General features: G+C 43.0%; 1 protein-coding gene across 2 annotated transcripts in view; it reads left to right on the forward strand.

Annotated features, from left to right (window-relative positions):
* Positions 1-24504, forward strand: part of lama4 (laminin, alpha 4) — a 57179-nt gene that overhangs the window by 16549 nt on the left and 16126 nt on the right. For both annotated transcript variants that reach the window (XM_086100711.1, XM_086100710.1), the window contains exons 7-24: positions 2054-2234; positions 2488-2571; positions 2655-2806; positions 2925-3035; positions 3226-3337; positions 8247-8411; positions 9608-9801; positions 11479-11595; positions 15578-15726; positions 16481-16622; positions 16701-16794; positions 16877-16993; positions 17382-17567; positions 18620-18759; positions 20378-20542; positions 21840-21985; positions 22077-22239; positions 22331-22464. In XM_086100711.1, the coding sequence (XP_085956837.1) occupies positions 2054-2234; positions 2488-2571; positions 2655-2806; positions 2925-3035; positions 3226-3337; positions 8247-8411; positions 9608-9801; positions 11479-11595; positions 15578-15726; positions 16481-16622; positions 16701-16794; positions 16877-16993; positions 17382-17567; positions 18620-18759; positions 20378-20542; positions 21840-21985; positions 22077-22239; positions 22331-22464 (2552 nt within the window). The remainder of the gene's footprint in view (positions 1-2053; positions 2235-2487; positions 2572-2654; positions 2807-2924; positions 3036-3225; positions 3338-8246; positions 8412-9607; positions 9802-11478; positions 11596-15577; positions 15727-16480; positions 16623-16700; positions 16795-16876; positions 16994-17381; positions 17568-18619; positions 18760-20377; positions 20543-21839; positions 21986-22076; positions 22240-22330; positions 22465-24504) is intronic.

The following is a 24504-nucleotide window of genomic DNA, read 5'->3' on the forward strand; positions in this document are numbered from 1 at the left end:
CCGCAGCGCTGATTGACAAGCAATGTAATGTGATCATCTGCAGCCAGTGATGGCCAAGCGGGCATGTCATAACTAATTGTACATGTTGAGTCGGGTGTGTCTTAACCTCGATGGCAGAGGCTCCGTCGAACCTCTGAGACCAATTCACCGAACCCCTAGGGTTCAATCGAACCCAGGTTAAGAACCACTGCACTAGATGAGGCGCAACAAAGAGGTTAAAGAGCCTTGGGTTGCTGACATCTGGTCTCGTCAATAAGAATAAGAAAACCTTTATTCATACCCAAAGAAAGAAAACTCCATAGATGCATACATACAGTTAAGACTGCGCTTTGCGCTAGACACGCTGGACATAAAAATAGGGCGCTATATATTTGCCTTAAATTCATATCAGGCTCACTGACAAAAAAATTCGGACATGTACATTAGTTGTACATGGTTAAATGTGTTGAACTAAAATATACCATTTCATACCTGTCAACTCATACGGTTTAGCCATAGTTCATACGGATTTTGTGGTGAATCTTACGTATATGGCCGTATCGCACAAATCATACAGATTCTGAAAATTTCCGTTCCCCCCCCTAACAGGTAGTTCCGTTTGCTTTTGCCCAGAATGGTGCTAGTCTACTCGAATGCTTTCATTTCCAGAGTAAATATGAATGGATGCTGTAACTTCCGAGTTGATGGGTCAGCATTTGGAGTTGGTGAAAAAAGTAACGCAGGAATACAATTCCGAACACAGTAATGCCACTAAGTAGAATGATGATTATACATTAACCAGACATTGTATTATGGAGATCTACAATAAATATCATTGAAAATTTCGTAGGGTTTTTTCTGCCGTTATTTTGACATATAAAATGCTTTGGTATGTTATAAGGATTTTTTGCTCTTTATAAGGATTTTTTTGGTAGTTTATACAGGTTGGCGCTCCGAAAAGTTGACAGGTATGCCATTTGCATTTTTTTTTTTTAATGTGTGATGTTTGAGTATCAAAAATGAGAACTTGCTAAAATACAGTAACCATCGAAGTTTAATTTTGAGTCAGTCTTTTAGCTCCTCGACAATGTTAGTGAATATAAAATGGTTGTGTTCCAGCTGGATCCTCAAGAGAGCGCGATTCTGGAAAGGTTGGACCTCTGTGTCCCCAAAATCAGTCACTGGGTCTGAACTCTTTCATGCACAAATAATTATAACCTGTAACCTGATAAGCTGTCCACTGTTGTTGTACTCTTATGAATACGTGTTGGATACATTGGGTATGTTAACACAGGTTAACAGCAAGCCAAACTCAAATCTTCATGAGCCATTAAACTGAGCGTCTTGCTCTTTATTATGCTCGTCTTGACAGCATACAGTGAACAACTGTGACATCAGCTCGTTGAAATGTTGAGTCAAACAAATTAAAAACATGCATTAGCTTCTTGTAATCAAATAGATACAACACTTGTCCAGTACCAAACAACAGACATAAATGCAGCTCTAAGTGTGACAAAAAAAAAGCATTTTCGCGATTCTTTCGCATGCTAATTAGACCGTTAGGACCAATTTAGCGGCACTGCTACGTTCGTACACAGTGCTCCGAGCTCGCAAGTTTCAGGGACTACACTTGACGAAAACGATCTCCAAAACTGATTTCTAAATACCGCTAAAAACAATCAAAAGTACAGCCATTGCTGTTGAAGGTGTACAGAAAAGGAATGTAACACAGGAGTAGCAGTTAGAACGACTACAGTCAGGCTTTCTGCAGCGACTCGTCCGACATCTGCTACCCACAATGCATTGCGACTACTAACAACGTTCTCAGAATAAAATACGGGTAAACAAACACTGACTAGAATGATATTATTTTAAACACAATTACCTTTTGCGTGGAATGACATGAACTATGACGTTTCACATAATGAAATGTTATCAACCCCACCCCCTTTTTTTTTTTTAAACCTTTATGAAACAATTGTGAAAATTTTACTTTGGGCAGAACAGTAGTCACGGTAACGGGTAAAGGGTTAACATTGTTGTTGTTTTTTTCCTTTTGGTACTTGTAATTCAGGAGGGTTACTCGGGTTTCTCCAGCTGCCAAGGATGTCACAGATGTGAATGCAGGCCAGCTTCTCTTCGTCCCACCTGCCATTCTCTCACTCACAGCTGTTTGTGCCGCCCGGGCGCCGGAGGTCGTTACTGTGAAAGGTGCCTCCCAGGCTTTTGGGACTATAGTGCCTCTGGCTGCAAGAGTAAGTTGTCTAAAGATGATAGATCATGCGAATGTTCTCAATCGCTCTTGCCGAAACAGTCTTTTCACATCTGCAGCCAGTACTGCTAACATATAGTAACGATGTACCTCTCAGCCAGCCAGAAGCAAATTTTATAGATCCCTCGCCCCGCTGCTCCGATCTCTAACAGCTGCAGAAATTTTCATTGTCTTTCAGCCAAAAGCTATAAAGCTGTACAGTTTAATATGGAATGCGTGTTTATGTTGTTCTACAGAGTGTGACTGTGAGAGCGGTCATTGTGATATGCAAACAGGAGAGTGCCTACCAGAGCCTGCAACGGTTAACCTGTGCAATATCAGTAAGATGAATTAACTCCAGAAGCAAATCAACAACACCATAACCAGTTTTGATCCTGATCAAACACCTCTCAATTCTTTGCAGGTTGTGATGAATGTATTTGGCATGTTATCGGAGACCTGCGACTGTCCAACAAAACGCTGGACCATTTGAGGGTTGGAGTGTTGAACATTTCCACTGGGGCTGCTGTTAATGACAGAGTCAAATACTATAACTACACCGCTCAACACCTGCAGGTACATAAGAAAGATATGTCAACCAAAACATTTTTAAAAGCCAAAGTAAGCAATAGTACACACAGTTGACATTTGGAATAGCTAACGATATTGAACTGTATTTCTTTGTGTGTTTCAGAATCAGTTTCATGCCTGGAGAAACCAACTGTCTGAAATAAAAACAGAGACCCAGGGAGTGGAAGACTCCACACAAGATATCGTATCATACATAAAAAAGCTCAGTGAATCGGTCAGTGAAGTTGTATTTCGATATAATCAGAAATGATAAAATGAAAATGTTAGCTTAGCACGGAATACCTATTTTGATTATTATTATTATTATTTTTTTACTTGTGCTTTGAAGGTTGCAGGATTGCGTGGACTGTTTGGTGTCGAACACAGAATTGATTGCATGTTCAACATTGTGTTTAAATTGATAGGAAAAGACGGTGAAGAGTCTCGGGAACCAGCTTGATGAGGATACGCTGCAAAATTTAATGCATGCGGAACATTTTAGCAAAAACCTCACGGACCTCAACATGCGCATTGAAGGTACCATGTCTCTTGACTGAAATACCACAAATACATCTGGAGTTGTTGCACCAGACCTTGATCCACATAATAACAACCTCATTTTAAGACTTAAGTTTAGCTTTGTAGTGTTTATAGCCCCAATCCGTCTCTGTGCATTCCAGACAATAAATAAACCGAATGATTGTGCCTATAATAATCTTTCGGCAGACCAGAAGCAAGACATCTGTAGCTGTTTAACTATTACTGGATGTGCATTGCAAAAAGGCAGATGTTGTTGCTTGGCCCAGCTCTGATGCCATTCAATGGCAGTGTCCAGCTTTACCGACACTGTTCACAATCACATAACAAGTCCAAAAATTCTTAAGCCAAACACAAGGCAACATTCATGTTCGGAGAAAATTCTTGATAATTATATATAGACCCAAACAAAAACAATCATGTGATAAGAAACTAGTGTGTGATTTACCACAAGACGCTGACAAAACACAGCGGGGTAAAAGATTGTGTTTTTATTATATTTTATGTATGTTTAGGAGTGTACATATGTGTAAATGTAATGTATCTTAACTTAAGAGAACACTTATTTATTCATGATTAGTTATTTGATCCTCTCCGTGAGCCGTCACCTTACCGTGGTGGAGGGGTTTGTGTGTCCCAATGATCCTAGGAGCTAAGTTGTCTGGGGCTTTATGCCCCTGGCAGGGTCACCCATGGCAAACAGGTCCTAGGTGAGGGACCAGACAAAGCACGGCTCACAAAGCCCCTTATGATAGATAAAATCGATGGCACTCAGTTTCCCTTGCCCGGACGCGGGTCACCGGGGCCCCCCTCTGGAGCCAGGCCTGGAGGTGGGGCTCGTTGGCGAGCGCCTGGTGGCCGGGCCTACACCCATGGGGCCCGGCCGGGCTCAGCCCGAAGAGGCAACGTGGGTCCCCCTTCTCATGGTCTCACCACCCGTGGGAGGGGTCAAAGGGGTCGGGTGCAATGCGAGCTGGGCGGCAGCCAGAGGCGGGGACCCTGGCGGTCCGATCCTCGGCTGCAGAAGCTAGCTCTTGGGACATGGAAGCGACTCTCTTCCCCCGCACTTCTTTCAGGAGGTTCTCCCGAGTGTTGGCGCATCAGTCTTGGATATCATCAACAGCAGCCTCTCTTCTGGTGTAGTTCCCCAACAGTTTAAACATGCTGTGGTCCAACCCTTGATCAAGAAACCTGGTCTTGATCCAGATGTGCTGTCAAGTTTCAGGCCCATTTCCAAACTGCCTTTCATTTCCAAAATTCTGGAAAAAGTGGTGCACATGCAGTTGAAATTTTTCTTGGATGAACATAACATCTTGGAGGTCTTCCAGTCAGGTTTCAAGACGATGCATAGCACGGAGTCAGCCCTGTTACGCGTTTCTAATGACATCCTCCTGGCAAATGACTCTGGAGACCACGTGTGTCTATCTCGCGCCACCTTACCTCTCTGAGCTCATCCGCCCCTACACACCTGCCCGGTGCCTCAGGTCTGTGGACCAGACCTTATTAGAAGTACCAAGAACTAAACTGAGGCTCAGAGGGGATCGAGTCTTTTCTGTTGCTGGTCCCTCTCTCTGGAATGACCTCCCACTGAACATTCGGCAAGCCTCCTCGCTGCCCATCTTCAAAACCCTCCTCAAAACTCACTTGTATTCTTTGGCATTCGACTCAGCATGACTTAGATTTGTTCTTGGTTTTACTGTTTGGTGCTTTCTACCGCCTTTATTACCGATTTGTCTTACTGTTTATTGTGCATGTTAAATTGCTCCATGTCCAGCACTTTGTATGCAGCGATGGCTGTTTGAAAGTGCTCTATAAATACTGTTGACTTGTTGACTTGTTGACCTCTCTGGCAGGGAAGGAGCCCGAGCTGGTGTGTGAGGCAGAGAAGTTCCGACTGGATATAGTCGGACTTGCCTCCACACACAGCCTGGGTTCTGGTACTAGTTCTCTCGAGAGGGGTTGGACTCTCTTCCACTCTGGAGTTGCTCATGGTGAGAGGCGCAGAGCAGGTGTGGGCATGCTCATTGCCCCCCGGCTCAGTGCCTGTACATTGGCGTTCACACCGGTAGACGAGAGGGTTGCTTCCCTCCGCCTTCGGGTGGGGGGACGGGTCCTGACTGTTGTTTGTGCATATGCACCAAACAGCAGCTCAGCATACCCACCCTTTTTGGAGTCCTTGGAGGGTGTGCTGGAGAGTACTCCTGCTGGGGACTCCCTTGTTCTACTGGGGGACTTCAATGCTCACGTGGGCAATGACAGTGAGACCTGGAGGGGCGTGATTGGGAGGAACGGCCCCCCCGATCAGAACTCGAGTGGTGTTTTGTTATTGGACTTCTGTGCTCGTCACGGACTGTCCATAACGAACACCTTGTTCAAACATAAGGGTGTCCATATGTGCACTTGGCACCAGGACACCCTGGGCCGTAGTTCAATGATCGACCTTGTGGTTGTATCATCGGATTTGCGGCCGCATGTTTTGGACACTCGGGTGAAGAGAGGGGCAGAGCTGTCAACTGATCACCACCTGGTGGTGAGTAGGCTCCGATGGTGGGGGAAGATGCCGGTCTGTCCTGGCAGACCCAAACGTATTGTGAGGGTTTGTTGGGAGCGTCTAGCGGAATCCCCTGTCAGAAGGAGTTTCAACTCCCACCTCCGACAGAGCTTTTCCCATGTTCTGGGGGAGACGGGGGACATTGAGTCCGAGTGGACCATGTTCCATGCCTCTATTGTTGAGGCGGCCAATCTGAGTTGTGGCCGTAAGGTGGTTGGTGCCTGTCGTGGCGGCAACCTTCGTACTCGCTGGTGGACACCAGCAGTAAGGGATGCCGTCAAGCTGAAGAAGGAGTCCTATCGAGCCTTTATGGCCTGTGGGACCCCAGAGGCAGCTGACGGGTATCGACTGGCCAAGCGGAACGCAGCTTCGGTGGTCGCCGAGGCAAAAACCCGAGCGTGGGAAGAGTTCGGTGAGGCCATGGAAGCCGACTTTCGGACGGCTTCGAGGAAATTCTGGTCCACCATCCGACGTCTCAGGAGGGGGAAGCAGTGCACCACTAACACTGTGTACAGTGGGGATGGGGCACTGCTGACTTCGACTCGGGACGTTGTGAACCGGTGGGCAGAGTACTTCGAAGACCTCCTCAACTCCACCAACACGTCTTCCTTGGAGGAAGCAGAGTCTGAGGACCCTGAGGTGGGCTCTCCTATCTCTGTGGTTGAAGTCACCGATGTGGTTAAAAAGCTCCTCGGTGGCAAGGCCCCAGGGGTGGATGAGATCTGCCCGGAGTTCCTCAAGGCTCTGGATGTTGTGGGGCTGTCCTGGTTGACACGCCTCTGCAACATCGCATGGTCAACGGGGAGAGTGCCTCTGGATTGGCAGACCGGGGTGGTGGTCCCTCTTTTTAAAAAGGGGGACCGGAGGGTGTGTTCCAACTACAGAGGGATCACACTCCTCAGCCTCCCTGGTAAGGTCTATTCAGGGGTGCTGGAGAGGAGGGTCCGTCAGGAAGTCGAGCCTCAGATTGAGGAGGAGCAGTGTGGTTTTCGTCCCGGCCGTGGAACAGTGGACCAGCTCTACACCCTTAGCAGGGTCCTCGAGGGTATGTGGGAATTCGCCCAACCAGTCTACATGTGTTTTGTGGACTTGGAGAAGGCGTTTGACCGTGTCCCTCGGGGAGTTCTGTGGGGGGTGCTTCGTGGGTATGGGGTACCGAACCCCCTGATACGGGCTATTCGGTCACTATACCACCGATGTCAGAGTTTGGTTCGCATTGCCGGCAGTAAGTCGGAATCAATCCCAGTGAGGGTAGGACTCCGCCAAGGCTGCCCTTTGTCGCCGATTCTGTTCATAATCTTTATGGACAGAATTTCTAGGCGCAGCCGAAGCGTTGAGGGCGTCCGTTTTGGTGGCCTCAGTATTGCATCCCTGCTTTTTGCAGATGATGTGGTGCTTTTGGCTCCTTCAAATAGGGCTCTCCAACTCTCACTGGAGCGTTTCGCAGCCGAGTGTGAAGCGGTTGGGATGAAAATCAGCACCTCCAAATCTGAAACCATGGTCCTCAGTCGGAAAAGGGTGGAGTGCCCCCTCCGGGTCGGGGGAGAGATCTTGCCCCAAGTGGAGGAGTTTAAGTATCTTGGGGTCTTGTTCACGAGTGAGGGCAGGAGGGAGCGAGAGATCGACAGGCGGATCGGTGCAGCGTCTGCTGTGATGCGGACGTTGTATCGGTCTGTCGTGGTGAAGAAGGAGCTGAGCCAAAGGGCGAAGCTCTCAATTTACCGGTCGATCTACGTTCCAACCCTCATCTATGGTCACGAGCTATGGGTCGTGACCGAAAGAATGAGATCCCGGATACAAGCGGCCGAAATGAGTTTTCTCCGCAGGGTGTCCGGGCTCGCCCTTAGAGATAAGGTGAGAAGCTCGGTCATCCGGGAGGGGCTCAGAGTCGAGCCGCTTCTCCTCCACATCGAGAGGAGCCAGATGAGGTGGCTTGGGCATCTGATTCGGATGCCTCCTGAACGCCTCCCTGGTGAGGTGTTCCGGGCATGTTCCACCGGGAGGAGACCCTGAGGAAGACCCAGGACACGCTGGAGTGACTATGTCACCCAGCTGGCCTGGGAACGCCTCGGGATCCCCCGGGGAGAGCTGGAAGAAGTAGCTAGGGAGAGGGAAGTCTGGGCTTCCCTGCTAAAGCTGTTGCCCCCGCGACCCGGCCCCGGATAAGCGGTAGAAGATGGATGGATGGATGGATGGATGGATAGTTATTTGATTGACTCTTGAAATATTTGGTCATCTGTATGCAAAACCCCTGATTCCTAAACATATTCCTTTTTTTTTTTCCTTTTTTTTTTGCCATGGCTTACGCTTCCTCTCTCTGACCCTGCCCATAATTGATACTTTTATTATTGTCTGCAGAAATGATCCATGAATGGGAGCTGTATAGTGTTTACCGGGAAGCGGACCCCGAGTTGGTCAGGAGAAACACAGACGAAGCGATAAGTACTCTGAGCAACATGAGGATTCTTGATTTGTCCACACAAGGGCCTATAACTATTGAAGAGTCAACAGAAGCCCATGACTGTAAGTATCGCTCATTAAGAAGCTAAATTAAAAAACGAAAAAAGGTGCTCATAATCATTATTCAGTGAAACTCCTCTACAACGAAACCTACATGGGCAAAAATACCCCCTAGTGTGAAAAAATCTTCATGCATTCCCACTCTCCTGCCCCCCATACAACGAAAAAAACCTGTTGCGTTATACGAAATCATTTTCTCTGCTCTTGCCTCGCAACGAGATTCACTACAACGAAGTCTAATCCAACAGTGACCTTTACTGCTTCGTTTGGAAACGGCAAAACAGCTACCACCACACTGGTTTACACATGCACAGTAGTCCAGGAAGTATTTGTTATTGTTAGTTTCAGACTCAGCAAGTACGTTGCATTGCTAAAATGGCTACAAAACGGACCTTTGGATGTCAAACAGCTAAGAAAAGAAGAGCTCTGACGTTGGAAGAGAGGGTAAAAGTGATCAAAATGAAAGGCGGAGGAAGCAAAATAAAAGACATTATCCAAGAAATTGATGTGAGTGAAAGTGAATGCTGATCGTAAATTTCGCAATTTCTTTCCCTTTTTTTCTTTCTACACTGACTATATGAAGTGCCAAATAAGTGTATGCTCATACTTATGCACGATTGGAATAAAAATAGAGTACACTTACGTTTGTGTGTGTGTGTGTGTGTGTGTGTGTGTGTGTTTACATCTGAGATCAAATTTGCTACAGTGAAAACCCCCCTGTTGTGAAAAATTTCTTGCTGCAAACATGATTTCGTTGTAGAGGAGTTTCACAGTATATGTGTTCTCGTCCAAACATGTTTTAAAATCGACATTTGTTTTATTGGACAGCGGTGAACTTTCGATATACTCATCGACTCATGTTGGGTAAATCAAATAAATGTAATTGAAATCGAAAACAGGGATTAGACACCTTGAAAAATAACTTATGTTAACGTTAAAGTAGCAGATTTTCAAAACATTGATCTAAAAAGTTTGCATACCGTATTTCCTCTAGTGTGGTACTTTATGGTTGTGCGTAGTTTGTATATTCTTTATAACAAATCTGTACATTCATATACGGTATTGTAAGTGAACAATTATAAAGCAATTACCACAATAAATGACATTTTCAGCATACTCTATTTTGTAAATGAATATACAGTGACATATACCAACGAAATGTGAAATCTTGAGTGTAATACATTCCTCATCCCTGACAGTGTTAAGGCGTATTCGTCAGCTGGAAAAGAAGTCATTGATTACACATGGACATCTCAACCCACTCAAGTTAGCTCTGTCTCGCGTCACTGCCAAGCTGTCTGACGCTCAGTCCTTCCTCCGGAATGCAACCAGTACAATTGAGGAGATGCGGGATAGGAACAGCGGCAATGTCCTCAAATTCCAGAGGATTGAGGTAATTTCCCATGACCTCCAGGGTCAAGTGAATGTTTCTTTTCTTCTATGTCTTCCAGCTTTTTCTGCTCACTGTTTACATATGCGTAGCAAAGAAGTTATACACTTTCTACATCCTTTCTAGTTGTCACATACTCCTCTTTACCAGCATAACTACCCAAGCTCGCGCAAATATGTACAATTTTGATGTATTTTAGAGGTTATGATTATCGATGAATTGGTTTCATGTTCAATGAAAGATGCCTCCTTTGATTTTTCTATAAGTGGTCCTTCAAAGTTTGGACACCGCTAGTTTAGATGGAGATGCTTTTTTTTTTTAATTAACTCATATGAATTTGTCTTGCAAGTTTATTTCTATTCCCTTTTCATTTTTATATTAACTTTATTGTGAATTCTCAAAGGGTTTGTTTTACCGAGTATCATTATCAAATTTATGAACTCGAATTTATAAGGTACAGTGGTATCTAACATACGAATGTCTCTTCATACGAAATTTTCAAGTTACGAAACGCCTAAACAGGAAAATATTGACTCTTGATACAAATGGTAAAAATACAGTGTGGGCGGCTCCTCGCAGCTCCGACTTTCCTGAACGTAACATACTTATAGATGTTCTGCCATTGGCTATTACCTCGCATCTTCCTGGCATCCCATTGGCTAAGAGGGACCTCTACCAAACTGTCTACGTGTGTACATAGATAGATCTGTGTCTATGCGGCGTCCTCGTCATTCACCCCTCGGCTGGTGAGGCGTTCCAATAGTTTTACCTAAATTTGAATCTCCCAGAAAAGTGTTCACCAGTCAGGCGATCGCTCACTATGCTGATGTTTGCCTTGGACATTTTCAAAGGATTGTTAAAAGCCGGCAAAAGCAAATGTCCTTGGATCAATTCTTTCCAAAACGCCAGGCAAAAACCACTTCTGAGGGAGAGCATGAACTAAAGAGGGCAAAAACCGATAAGGACGCAGTTAAAAGTTAAATGACATAATTTTTATTCTTCACTCTATTCTTTGTTTTTTACATAATGCACAACGCTCATTTATTGTGCAATAATTGTAACATGTACAGGTATATGTTACATATTTTGATGAATTTTTATGCTCTAGAAAACATCAGAATTTTTTTTGGGGGGGGGTGAGGGGGGCCTTCGAACGGATTAGGGCATTTACCTGGAAAACGCGTCTCTACTTAGAACATTTTCTAGTTAAGAAATTTCTTCCAGAACCAATTAATTTAATCAGTAGAGGTATCACTGTATTCATTTTTTACGATACTAGAGCTTTATTTTCAGCCACAGGCAAAATCAGAGCAATTTCGTAACCCAGTTCAGATTAGCAGCAGCGACAGTGTGGGTTTACAATGTGCCTGTTGTGCACACACACGCTTGCTTGGTATAGAAAATACACATGGACCTGTCTGAGGTGAATGGGAGTTCACTGTAGTTTAAACTGCCTAGCCTGCTTTACCACCACAAGCAATTCATGACAGAGTTATCCGATCACATGATAAAGGTTTACTTGCGAAAACAGACAGGACAGGAAGCACAGGGAGGCCTTGAGGTCTTCATTTGTCAGAAAAAGCAATCTGTTCGTCAGATCACATCAAAGAAAACATTTTTGATTTTTTTTTTCTTGATGTTTAATAAATCCCAAGATTGTTGTTTCTGTTTTTCTTTCAGGCAACGCAGCAGAAGATGGCAGCAGAGTTTACTGCTATTCAAAACAGTACAGAAACAGCCAAAGAAATAATTTCTCAATCACAAGTGAACATGGCTGAGGTGGATACGTTGGTCAAGGTATGATCATTTTTTTATACACAGAACTAGATCAGGTCTTATCAAGTATTTTATTGACATGCGAATGGTAAAATCTTGTTTCGCAACTTGGTCAACTGCTTAGGTTGGCCAAATGCCAACTGCAAAGAATGGATCTCAATGCAGGTAAACAAATATAGAACAATCAAGTAGGATTTACTCTTACAAATACAACACAAAAATGTGAAGTACACACACAAAAATAGAAATGAATAGAAAAAAACACTCCCAACAGCTCATCACAAAGAAACAGATGAGGGTAGAGAATTAAAAAAAAAAAGTGGGTGGAGCTGCAGTGGAATGAAGACACAAATCCTAATACAATATCCGAATCAACCTACTCAAGGACGAGTATTGAAAATGATAAATTGCAGCAATAAATACTTACACATAGACACAAAAAACTGTCACTACTTTTTTTCTTGAACAGTACAGAGATTATCATCTCTGTGGACTGCTCCGATCATCTCAACACAGAGGACCGCACACATTTTGTTCACTAATCTCAAAACGAAGTCTTCTGAGGTCAAATTCTTGCGTCATGACACATGATCTCACAAAAAAATGAAGAACAGGTACTTTGGGAAATGTGACAATGCTACATTACACTCCATGTCAAAGTTCATGGAACATTGGGGAGATGTCAGCTTCTCCACACACATGAAGATTTTTATGCCACAAATATTAAATGTTAGTGGTCAGCAAGGTGTACCACAGTAGCAAAAATGTATACCTGTATGAGCAGGGAGAAAGCACTTCCCTCTCCCCAGATTACGTCTTCAGTTGTTTTATTAATGACACCAACGAAACACAATAAAGATATATTTTTGTACATTTCTGTTTCCTTTAGTTTAGACAGCCTTCTTGGTGCCTTCTCAAAGTCAACACTTGAAATGTTTCACATTTCCAACATTTCAAAATACAAGATTTATTTTTGAATTTAATAAAAATGCTTTCCAAATGTTTACTTCTCAATCAAGTAAACATGCTTTGAAATTAAATAACATCAATTCCATTATCAACAGCAGTCTGTTTTCTGGTATAGTTCCGCAATAGTTTCAACATGCTGTGGTGCAACCCTTGCTCAAGAAACCTGGCCTTGATCAAGATGTACTGTCAAATTTTAGGCCCATTTTCAAGCCCCCTTTCAAATGAAAAATTCTGGAAAAGTGGTACACATGCAGTTAAAATATTTCTTGAATGAACATGGTGTCTTGGAGGTCTTCCAGTCAGGTTTCAAGATGATGCATAGCACAGAGACAGCCTTGTTACACCTTTTTAAATCAAATCCTCCCGGCAAATGACACTGGAGACTATGTGTCTGTTTTTTATTGGATTTAACTGCAGCATATGATACAATGGATCACAGTATTCTGTTGGCTCGTTTGCAGCACCTGGTGGGCATTGGCGGTAGCACCCTTGAGTGGTTTTGGTCCTATTTCGATGACAGAACTCTTTGTGTTAGCCTTCGTTGCTCTGAGTCACAAACTGCCCCACTGTCGTGGTGTTCCACAGGGTTCAATTTTGGGGCCTCTGCTGTTGATGACTACGAAATCTATATCCTACTGAGCAAAACGACGCTTCCTCATTGAGGCCGTTTTTATCCTGTCGAGAGGAAATCAAGTCCTTGATAGCAAGGAATTTCTAGAATTTCAATGAAAAGAAGACACAAGTGATAGTGTTTGGCCACAGTGGCCCTTGTACACCCCATCCTGCAGACTTGGGCCCCCTGCCTGCTTATCTTAAACTGATAGTCTCGAACTTGGGTCTTAAATTGGAGAGGGATGTTAAATTGGACCGGAAAATTGGTGCTGCTGTTAAATCTAGCTTTTTTCGTCTTAGTCAGCTCGCTAAAGTCAAGCCTCTCCTTACTCAAGGGCACTTTGAGACAGTAATTCATTCATACATTCGTCACATCTCGGCTGGATGACTGAAATGCACTTTACTTTGGAGTCATCCAATCCTCCAGATTAATTTTGGCTACATTCACAGAAATAGTGTTGGCTCCACACCATTCAGTTGCAGCTCCTAACTGAATGATCAAAGTTGCTGATGAAGTCCAATGATGTTTCATCATTGACTTTTGATAAAATTGTTCGGGATTAGGCAATGTTTGATATGCACTCATGAGTCAGTCGTGCAAACAGTTTGGACTGATTACACATAGCTGGGGAGCCTCTGTTGAGTGTGATGATCCTGTGTATGTTGTGCCTGCTCCGTGTCAAAAAGTCCAGAATTGAGTGCAGATAGATTGTGTTCAGTTTGCTGATCAGTTGTGAACAGATGATTGTGTTGACCACTGATCTCGAGTCTACAAATGTATATTTTTATTTTTTTTTATTTTGCAGATGTATCTTGTTTAGCAATTTAGTTGGCAAACAAAATTTAAGGGGTCTTCGTAATGGGCTTTCAGAGTTTTGATGTGGCATGTACAGTATATGACCAAGAGAAGGATCCTCCACTGAACATGATGATCTTGCCTCCCATTAGGCAAAATGTGTCTGTGTGTTGGATTCCATCAAAAAGAAATTCTGGGTCTTCTTGTGCTAAATAGAGAGTTAAATGCCAGTTCCCGTGACATGTCAAGAAACTTAAAGAAAAACAACACAAGTTTTAGTTGGCAATGACAATGACCACAGGTATTTAAAAAGGAAAAGAAACTCAGGAATGAAAGAATACTCAGCATTGATACAAAATCCATGCAGTGCCAGAAAAAAATGGAAAATTGGAAAATCCCAACAACTCATTGGACAATCTAGAAGCACAAGTCAAAATGTTTGTGGGGACAATGATTAAAATATCCAAGGAAATAAAGAACAATACTTTTACGGCGAGTACCGAATGGCCTTTCGCACTGTATCCCATGTTCGTCATTGTTTTTCTTGTGCAGAGCGTGCCTGTTAAGTCCAAATTACCCCATGGGGATAAATAAAGTTTTCTGAATCTGAATCTGAATCCACCAGCTGAGTTGACCCCGAGCAGGAAAACAACCTTGTCCGATCATTGTCAAATTTAACAATTTTCACATATGGTTGTTTTTGCTTTGAAATCAATGACAAATGCAATCCTCGATCCGATAATAAACGACAACAGAAATAAAGGATTATGTGCCTCGCTTGAGGTGAATAAACTATTAAGAACCTCATTGATGATTTTATGAGACCAAAGTGTCTCCATTGCGCTTGACTGCTGTTGAACAAAATTATCAGGATGAAGTTCATGATAAGAATATAATTAATGAACCTGAATTTTACATCAAAATGCATCTTCCAGCCACAGGTTTGTGTTTTCCTCTTCATTTTCCTTCTGTCCTTTTTTGTAGGTTGTATGGACCTCACACATGTACTCTCACATATTTGTGTTAGAGAGATTACCAATTAGTCTGATACGAAAGGATGCTAAGGACTGAGTTATCGAATTCATGCGCGTTGAAAGTCTTAACTCGGCAAGATTTGGGGTAAATCAATGTGGATGGTTGGCCTACGTGTTAGGCTTAGCTTGAGATGAACACAGGACTCACAGGCAGACACAATGAACTCAGAACTGGTTTATGGTCAGGAAGAGGGACAGGTTGAGGAGGCAGGAACCAAATGCAGTCAAAGAAACCAAATTGTTCAGGAAGGCTTGAACGTAACAGCTAAGCAGCAGCGAGTACGGCAGACAAGCTGGCTGACGAACTGGCAACAGGTGGCTCGTCAGACTGGCCTTAATGCTGCAAGGGATGAGTGTGGCTGACGGGGTGAAGACTGGCAGGTGTGTAGGTGAGACAGGTGCAATGATTGGGGAGATGCCCAGCCCACACTGAATTAAGGGGAAAGTAACAACACACAACAGAGGGAGGGGCCACGCACTGAAGACAGACAATGTATTCTAACAATATGTACTGTATATGCCTGCATAGTAATGAGATCAGCGCCTGTGTCTGTGTAAATAAGGGTCGATTTATTTTTGTTTTTGTGTCCAGAATATAACACAGTACCATGCTGCAATTGATGGTGCCAGCCAAAAGCTAACAGAGAAGATGGAACAGCTCTCATCCGCTGATACGGAGTTAATTAGAAGGGCAGATGAGCATGCTGAAGAGCTTGAACAACGGGCCACCAAACTGGAGGAGTAAGAAAAGTGTCTTAATGGAGCCTCTTGTAACACACGCATTCACAAACACACACAGTAAATGTTCCTCACTAGGCACTTTTGGGTCACAACGGCATGTCCTGGGATATGACTTGTGGGTTAGATTGTATTGTTTCCTGGTCCTGTTGCTCCATTCCTTATTGTTTTGTGTTTTTTGTTATTGTAAAGTGTCCTTGGGTGTCTTGAAAGGCGCTTATAAATAAAATCTATTATTATTATTATTATTATTCCACTGCCCTGCCTATTCTCTAATTTTAAGCATTGTAAACACTCCTTTTATGGGGTTAGGTGGGAGTGGGCCTCATATCAGGTCAGTTGAGCTTTGATACAGTGCTGTACCCTCTTGCGCCAAATGCATCTATATATTCTTTGGGAGCAGACCGGTCTGAGGAGTCTCGGAGTGGGCAAAACTGCAGGTCAATATCATCATTAGATTATAAAATAGGCCTTTCATTGAAGGGGCGCCTTATAATCCGAAGCGCAAATACGGTAAATATTTTCAGCAGTACATATTTGTGTGTTGGGGGGTGCCAAAGGGCCATTCAAGCCAGGACTGCCACTTCTTATCTTGCATGACTCCTGGGGTTTGGCCTGTTCTGGTCAGTTCTCCTTTCCTCCTGCTTGGGTTATGTCTGTGTGCTTGGGTGGGGATATTAGAACACCCTGGACCCCTGGGCATGAGGGTGTCCTCTTGACAGGGTAGTAACATGAAAACATATATCATTTGTTCCAGGGACCTGCGAGAGAGTGATACCAATGGTTTTGTGCAGAAGGCCATAAGTGCTGCCAATGTCTACACAAATATAGTGAAATACATCAACAATGCCAATATCACATCACTTACAACCTTGAACCTATCCCACTCAGCAAATGAAGTAAGTTACCCAAAACACATGGCAAATATGTTCAGTATTCTCACAAAGTTGTTTGTACTTTTTTGTTTCATGCTTCAGTCTGTCACTGGGATCAACGTGCAGCTGAATGATCTCGTGGTAAAATGTGACAATGTTTTCAAGGAGTCTGTTTCGCTGCATTCTGAACAAATAGGTAGGCAACACTCAAACGCTGGTTATCCCAACATTGTCATGTATAAGAACATTATCCCACCTTTGCATCATTCTGATTTCAGAAGTAGAAGCTGAGGTGGTTGACAAGCTGAAATACATTGAAGAGACCAAAGAGACCTTGGATAAAAACACCAAAAAACTTGAAGAAATTATGCAGGATATTTCTGAAATTGAGACAGGTAGAAGAGAGTCCAGTATTTGCCTAGCTATGTTGAAATGGGCTTGATTTGAGATAAGCGTTGAAAGTATACAGTACATCTTGGTTGTTCCTCCTTGTTTGTCTTTAGTGTATGGACAGATAGCTTGCTAGATAGATTGAATAAAACTGTTACCTGTGTCTATTTTCTTACGCAGTGCTCTTAAATTAAACAATAAATAAATACAGAAGCCGACAGACAATTTCAGCAGCTTTTCATTGAATTTTGATTTATATCCGGACTCCTCATTTTAATTGTTCTAATTCTTCAAATCTATCTTCTTTTCTTTTTTTTTTTAAATCTCTGTCAAACTCAATGTTCAAAAGATAATCACAAACTATCTGAACACATCCTTTCTAACCCTTTCTAGCCAGAACCAACAAGCGACTGGAGTATACACTCAACGTGGCTGAAGGAACTCTTAACCGCTCAGCCGCAGTGCTTGAAACAATTACGCCCATAAGTAACAAAGTAGAGGAATGGGCCAACAATCTGAGCGAAAATAAATACTCTACAGCTGCCTATGAGCAAGCCATTGACTCTGCAAAGGAATCAGGTATGTGATCTTCTACATCAGGGGTGCCCAAACTTTTTGGACCGAAGATCTACTTTTCGATCAACTAACCTCCCGGGATCTACCCTTACCGGCGCGCACGCACACACACACACACACACACACACACACACACACACACACACACACACACGCCATGATGAGAAACAGCCTGAATCGGAGGCATGCAATGCACTTTTGCAGCCTGTTAACTATCGTTGCTCACATGTACCGTTTTAAAGTGCTTCCCTCAGCCCTCTAGATTCCTATTCTTTGCCCGTGCCCTCAGTGAATTGTACACGAAGCAAACTCTGAATGAGAATAATGCCGACAAAGGATAGCGCGCAACAGCTCTGATCACAAGCTGCAATTGCAGACTGCTGAGCGCTAACAACTTCCGGTGACGCAATCACGCACCACCGTAAATTCAAGATTTACATCCTTTATTTTATTTTTTATTTTGTGAAAATGAGACCGATAGGATGATTAGGGTGCAGCGTACATTAACACTTAATATTACTAACATGTACAAAGACACACAAATGGTTGTTTGTTTTTTTTCTCCTCGACACTCCTCGGATCTACTTGGGACCTGTCTTAGATCTACCGGTAGATCAGGATCGACGTAATGGGCACCCCTGCTCTACATCGTTAAGGCAAACAAACATTTTCCAAAACGTTAACGTATTGAGACATTGCATTATTGGTGAGTCTTCCTTCAAAAACTGAAGGAAATACACTATAGCTTTACAAAATACAGTACATATACAGTACTGTTTTCTGGTTGAGATATGGTTACTGATGTTGTCCATTCAATTTGTCCTTCAAGAAACTCTTGGGTTACTGCTGGAGATTTTTTTTTTTTTTTTTTGGTGTAAGTTATTCATCTCATCCCTATCAAAGAATTTTCTAAACACCTTTTCGTCTCGAATAATTTATATGATTGCCAAAACTACTGGCAATGACAATACGCAAATGTGGATTCTTTTGTAAAACATCATTATGTTAAATGTTGGTCACTTATTCTGACATGATCAATGTTTTGTACTTCACAGTGGATCACCTCCAATTTCTTGTTCCCGAGCTTCTGGATAAGCTTAAGGTGGTGGAGCAGAAGAAGCCTGTCAATAACATAACCGCCAATGTCATGAGAATCAGAGAACTCATAGCCCAGGCCAGAAGTGTGGCAAAGAAGGTTGGTTCTCACACAACATATTCACATCTCGGTTCAGCTGCAGTCCGTCCCAAATTTCACAAACTATAGTCCACGTGCTTCTCCAAAAAAGTAACCTTTGATATATTTTCAAATTGTTCCAAATAAATTGAATTGTGGGGTTGAATTTAGTCACACCAATAAAATTCTGAACAGAATTTTACTTACTTGCATGCATTGTGTTAACACTAGAAATGATGAATATTAATAATTAAGCTAGTCGCTGATGGCATTGTGGTACACTCGCCTGACTTGTGTGCGGGCAGCATGTGATCGGTTCCCACTCACTGACGGTGTGAACGTGGGTGTGTACGGTTGTGCCCTATGTGCCCTGGGACTGAATGGTGACCAGTTCAGGGGTTATTCCGCCTTTCGCCCAAAGTCAGCTGGCATAGGCTCCAGCAATACTCTTCAAGACAAGCAGTGTTGAAAATGGATGGATGGGTGGATTATTTTCAATTCACTGATGGTGTAGTGGTACACTCGCCGGACTTGTGTGCGGGAAGAATGGGATCGGTTTCCACTCAGTGATGGTGTGATTGAGGGTGTGAAAGGTTGTCTGTCTCTGTATGTGCCCTGCGACTGACTGGCGACCAGTTCAGGGGGCAGCGCACCTTTTGCCTGAAATTTTCTGGGATAGACTCCACCACCCTCCTGTGATCCTCCTCAGGATAAGTGGTGTTGAAAATGGATGGCGGAACGGTGGTCGACTGGTTAGTACGTCAGTCTCACAGTGCCGAGATGCAGGGTTCGATTTCTGGCTCCGGCCTTCTTGCGTGGAGTTTGCATGTTCTCCCTGTGCCTGCGTGGGTTTTATCTGGGTACTCCGGTTTCCTCCCACATTCCAAAAACATGGATGTCAGGTTAATGGAACACTCTAGATGAGGGGTCACCAACCTTTTTGAGAGTGAGAGCTACTTCATGTGTCCTGATTGTGTGAAGGGCTACCAAATTGATACACGTCTGAAATAACATTTGTACAAATTACATTTAATAATATTCGAATATTAGATAGATAGATAGATAGATACTGTAGCTAGCTAGCTAGATAGCTAAATAGGTAGCTATTGAATCTATAATACTTCCCGTGTTAGCATTTTTAAATCATAATTCCTACTAGCAAATCACAATCCCAGCACTGGCGGGCTACTGGTGTGGTCCTCACGGACTACCTGGTGCATGCGGGCACCACGTTGGAGACCCCTGCTCTAGATTGTCCCTCGGTGTGAATGTGAGCGCGGATGGTTGTTAGTCTGTGTGTGCCCTGCGATTGGCTGGCAACCGGTTCAGGGTGTATCTTGCCTACTGTCCGGAGACAGCTGAGATAGGCTCCAGCAGGCCCACGACCCTTGTGAGGACAAGTGGATTAGAAAATGGATGTATGGATGGATTCTAATTCTAAAAGACTACATGAATGTATTAGTATGCAGGTTTAGTTGATTTTGGAACTTACACAGTATATTCTACATTTCTACAAAAGTTAATCAATTTCCCCCAAATTACCTTAATTTGGTAATTAATCTGGTAATTGCAAAACAGCATTAACGAGGGACTCTTAAACAGAATGTTAGATTTTGCAATGAAATATTTTCCGCTCTAGGTTCAAGTGTCCATGAAGTTCAATGGTCAGTCTTCAGTGGAGATTCATGCTGACACCAACATGGAAGATCTGAAGGCAGTGACGTCCATCAGCTTATTTATGAGAGTTGACCCAGATCAGGACCCAATAGAGGACCGTTTCATTTTATATCTGGGTGACAAAAATGTAAGTACTGTACTATTGTGATTTGATGATAGTGGATGCACAAAGGGAAGAGCTTCAAGAAAAGATAGTTACGAAAATTATGTTATGGTGTCTGAAATTGTGTTGTATTGTCATTTGCAGCATCTATGCGTGTAATACCTACAAAAGTTTGGAAACACCTTCCAATTTAATAGCATGATATCGTGTTGTGGTAAGGACCACATTACGGTCACAGTTTCGGTCAGCCACCTCAACAATGAAGGCACAGAACGTGGCCTATTTGCTTTCATTGTCCCTCACCTCTTCAGTTTTTCTGTAAAGATGAAGACTAGATACGTTGTAGCTGCCTGGCTAACTGTTATGCCTATGCGGTGGCCATGGTGGTAGGGGCAACAAAGACAATGCATGGAATTTGAAATTAAGTCATACTCACTCATTTCTCGGCTCCTTACTTTTTTCCACTGCCAAAGCCTTTGCTATCAGTACAGAACATTGGGGGTAAAAAAAAATAAATCACTCGTGAGAGGTTTATCTTCGTTCACTTTTTTGTAAATGTATGGTGTGATGCATAACTGTATACAGCACAATGTGCCGACATCCTTCTTATTTCAATTTTCCTGCTGTCCACAGACAGAATGCACTAATGCCTTTACCCGTACTATCTTAGCAATGCCATGAGCACACACCTCAAGAAGGGTGTGTCATACCAACCTATGTTCATTTGTTCATATCTGTGGTTGAAGTGTGCCAGCAGAACAAGTGTCCCCAGTATTCAGGAATGCTCTCTTGCACCCCCTCCATGGACTGCAAAAAGGGTGGATACTCTGAGCTGCTGTTTGGTGCTGAGGCATAAACAACAGTCAGAACCCATCGCACACTGTACAGGCACCGAGCTGTGAGAAATACTATGCCCATACCTGCTTGGCGCCTCTAATCGAGGGCAACTCCAGAGTGGCAGATGTTCCGGCCCCTCTTAAAAAGATGGGTACTGGAGCCCGAGCCGTTTATGAGGCGAGCCTGACGATATCTCATCAGAGTATCTTGACTTTGTGCACCAAGTCAGGGCCTTTCCCGGTTAAAGAGGCAACATTCCACGTCCCTAAAACTACCATCGTCCACAGCCCAACTCACACTGCACCCGACACCCACTTGGGCCCTCCAGCAGGGAGAGAAAGGTCCCCACATCGTCTCTTTGGGCTGGGCTACCTGGCATTGTATCCTACTCCATGAGATACAGCTATTTCTTTCATCAACTACAACATCAATAATTTTTCGTAATAATCTAAAACATTTTTCTTGCTCCCGATTGTGCTGTTAGGGTAGCAAAGACTACATGGGACTTGCCATCAAGAATGACAACCTTGTGTACATGTATAATCTTGGTGATGAATACGTGGAAATCCCACTGAGTTCAAAGCCTGTGAGCCAATGGCCTGCTGTCTTCAACTACATCAAAGTCGAGAGGTACCACCATTAGGGGTTTACGACTGCCAAGCAAATTGAATTCATAGAACTCAGTCATAAAATAATCATGTTTCCTTTTCTTTCTTGGCAGGTTGGGTAGACATGGGAAGATCTACTTAGTCATCCCCAGCCAGAGATTCACAGATGAACAGAAGTTCATTCAGAAAGGCGAAGCCCCAGGAACTGACTCACTTTTTGACATTGACCCGAAAGACATGGTGTTCTTTGTTGGGGGTGTCCCACCAGATGCAAAGGTATTTTATTTGTAACGACAAAGAAGTCAACATCGATTGAATATTTTCCATATTTATCTGACTATGACTATATTTAATTGTTTCACTTCAGGTCCCACCACCTTTGACTCTTGCTCCCTTTGTGGGCTGCATCGAGTTGGCCTCGCTGAACAATGATGTGATCAGTCTATATAATTTCAAAAACACTCACAAAATGGATGTGGTTAAATCAACACCATGTTCCAGGTATTTTTCAATGACGTATATATATTCTTCGTTATTGTCCCTCTTATTGTGAAAACAGCAACGCGTGCTTTTTGAAGAGTTAATCTAGTATTCAGTCAATCAGTCAATCAACCTTTATGACACTCTGCTTGTGATGGTCAAAATACAAGACAATACATCGTTATTTATTTCGCGCTTCCACAACAGCTGCAGTTGTAACAGTGCTTTACAGGACAGTTAACATAAAATACACAAAATAATATAACACAACACATAAGACATGGACAGCCATGCAGTCGTTAACCACCATTCCTGCGTACGCCTTGTTGTTTGAAGCAGTTATAGATGAAAGAGGAGAAAGTCAAAGTGTCCTCTCACTAGTGGGTCAGAGACGTCATGCTCAGTTTGCATGAAGTCCCACACGTCTGCTCCAAGCTTAGTTTGAAAGTAAACATGAAGCTGTAGCTTCCATTGACCAAATGTACTATTTTTCATCGTCAATACTGACGTAAGGTCTGCCAAACCATCACTGACGATGTCCATTTTGCTTGCTCTGTGTCAGACGAGGCCTGTGCTGAAGCGCATACCGTAATTTACGGACTAAAGAGCACACCTGATTATAAGCCGCACCCACTACATTTTTAAAGGAAAAACATTTTGTACACACATAAACCGCACCTGTCTACAAGCCGCAGGTGCTCACATTGTAACATGAGATATTTACAAACAAAGACAGTGGTACACAGGAAGAGTTTTCAAAGTTTTAATAACGTACCTTAACTTTTCTTTCCAAATAGTGCCTGTTACACGGCGGCACCACGGCATTAAAACAGCACTAGCAGGGCTGGGAAAAAATATATATATACAGTATATATACCATAAAAGTAACAGTTCGCCGTCGAGTAACACTTTTTTTTTCTCTGAAAAAATCCTCCCTTGCCATAAAACCCGGTGAAACATTCCTTCATTAGGCTTTCTACCATCCACGATTTCATGTCAACTTTCACGATAATTTCTTTTGGGAGGTATTTATTTATTAATTTTTTTGCAATAGTAATCCTTGGTGGATGCAGTGCGGTCCAAAGCACAGGTGAAAACAGGTGAAATGTGCCCTCTCATGGCCGGTTGCTTTCAATGTGACAGATGATCGTGTCTTCCTCGACACATATATATCAACGTCTCACTCTTACCTTTTATGCTCGAGCGCTCCCTGGCGGCTCTTAGAAAAATCTTTATATAGGCCGCTTCATTAAATAAGCTGCAGAGTTGAAAGCGTATGACAGAAGCTCATTGTCCGGAAATTATGGTAATAAATAATTAACTCATTCAATACCAGCTAATTCTGGACCCAGTCTGAAAAGACGTTTAAAAACGTCTTTGGGAGTGAATGAGTTAACTACCGCATGCGAAGGCAGGAGCTTGTCGGTGATGTGGGTTAGATTATATCCTTTCCATTGAAAGAAATAAATAAATACAGAAATAAATAAGGGCTGAAATTAGTCCTTGATTAATTTGGATACCTTGATTTTAAAAAACAACAACAACAGAAACAAAAAAACAAAGGTGAAGGTATTATTTGTACACTACCAAGAAGGGGTCATGCTAAACACAGTAACAATTGACAGTAACATGCCGCAGTGCAGTAAGAAGGCCATCTTCAACATAAAACCTATCGTACCAAATCATATCGGGAAATTAAGGCCTAGGTACGCTTTTATTTTGGAGTTGTTCCCAGCAGGGTGTCGTGGCATAATGACTAACTTGACTCTGTTTGGGGCTGTTTAATGCCACAAGCTCTAGCTGTTACCAAGCGAGTTATTTTAGCTGGCAAAATTACGACTGCACGTCTGATGTTGGCTCTGTCTCATAGACCAAAATCTATAACCATGGGGAGAAATTTGTCGGAAAAAAAATCACTAATGTTTTTAGAAAGGAAAATAGAGTGCTGCTATGCAGTTTAAATTTATGGAAATCTTGAATATCTAAAATAAAAAACAGGTGATCATTCATTATTAGGTGGAAGTGTATTTATTTATTTTTTGTCTCCAGTACTTTCTACCA

Source organism: Hippocampus guttulatus, chromosome 20 (assembly GCF_054856545.1).
Source record: "Hippocampus guttulatus isolate MCC_2025c chromosome 20, RoL_Hgut_1.0, whole genome shotgun sequence".
NCBI classification, from domain to species: Eukaryota; Metazoa; Chordata; class Actinopteri; order Syngnathiformes; family Syngnathidae; genus Hippocampus; species Hippocampus guttulatus.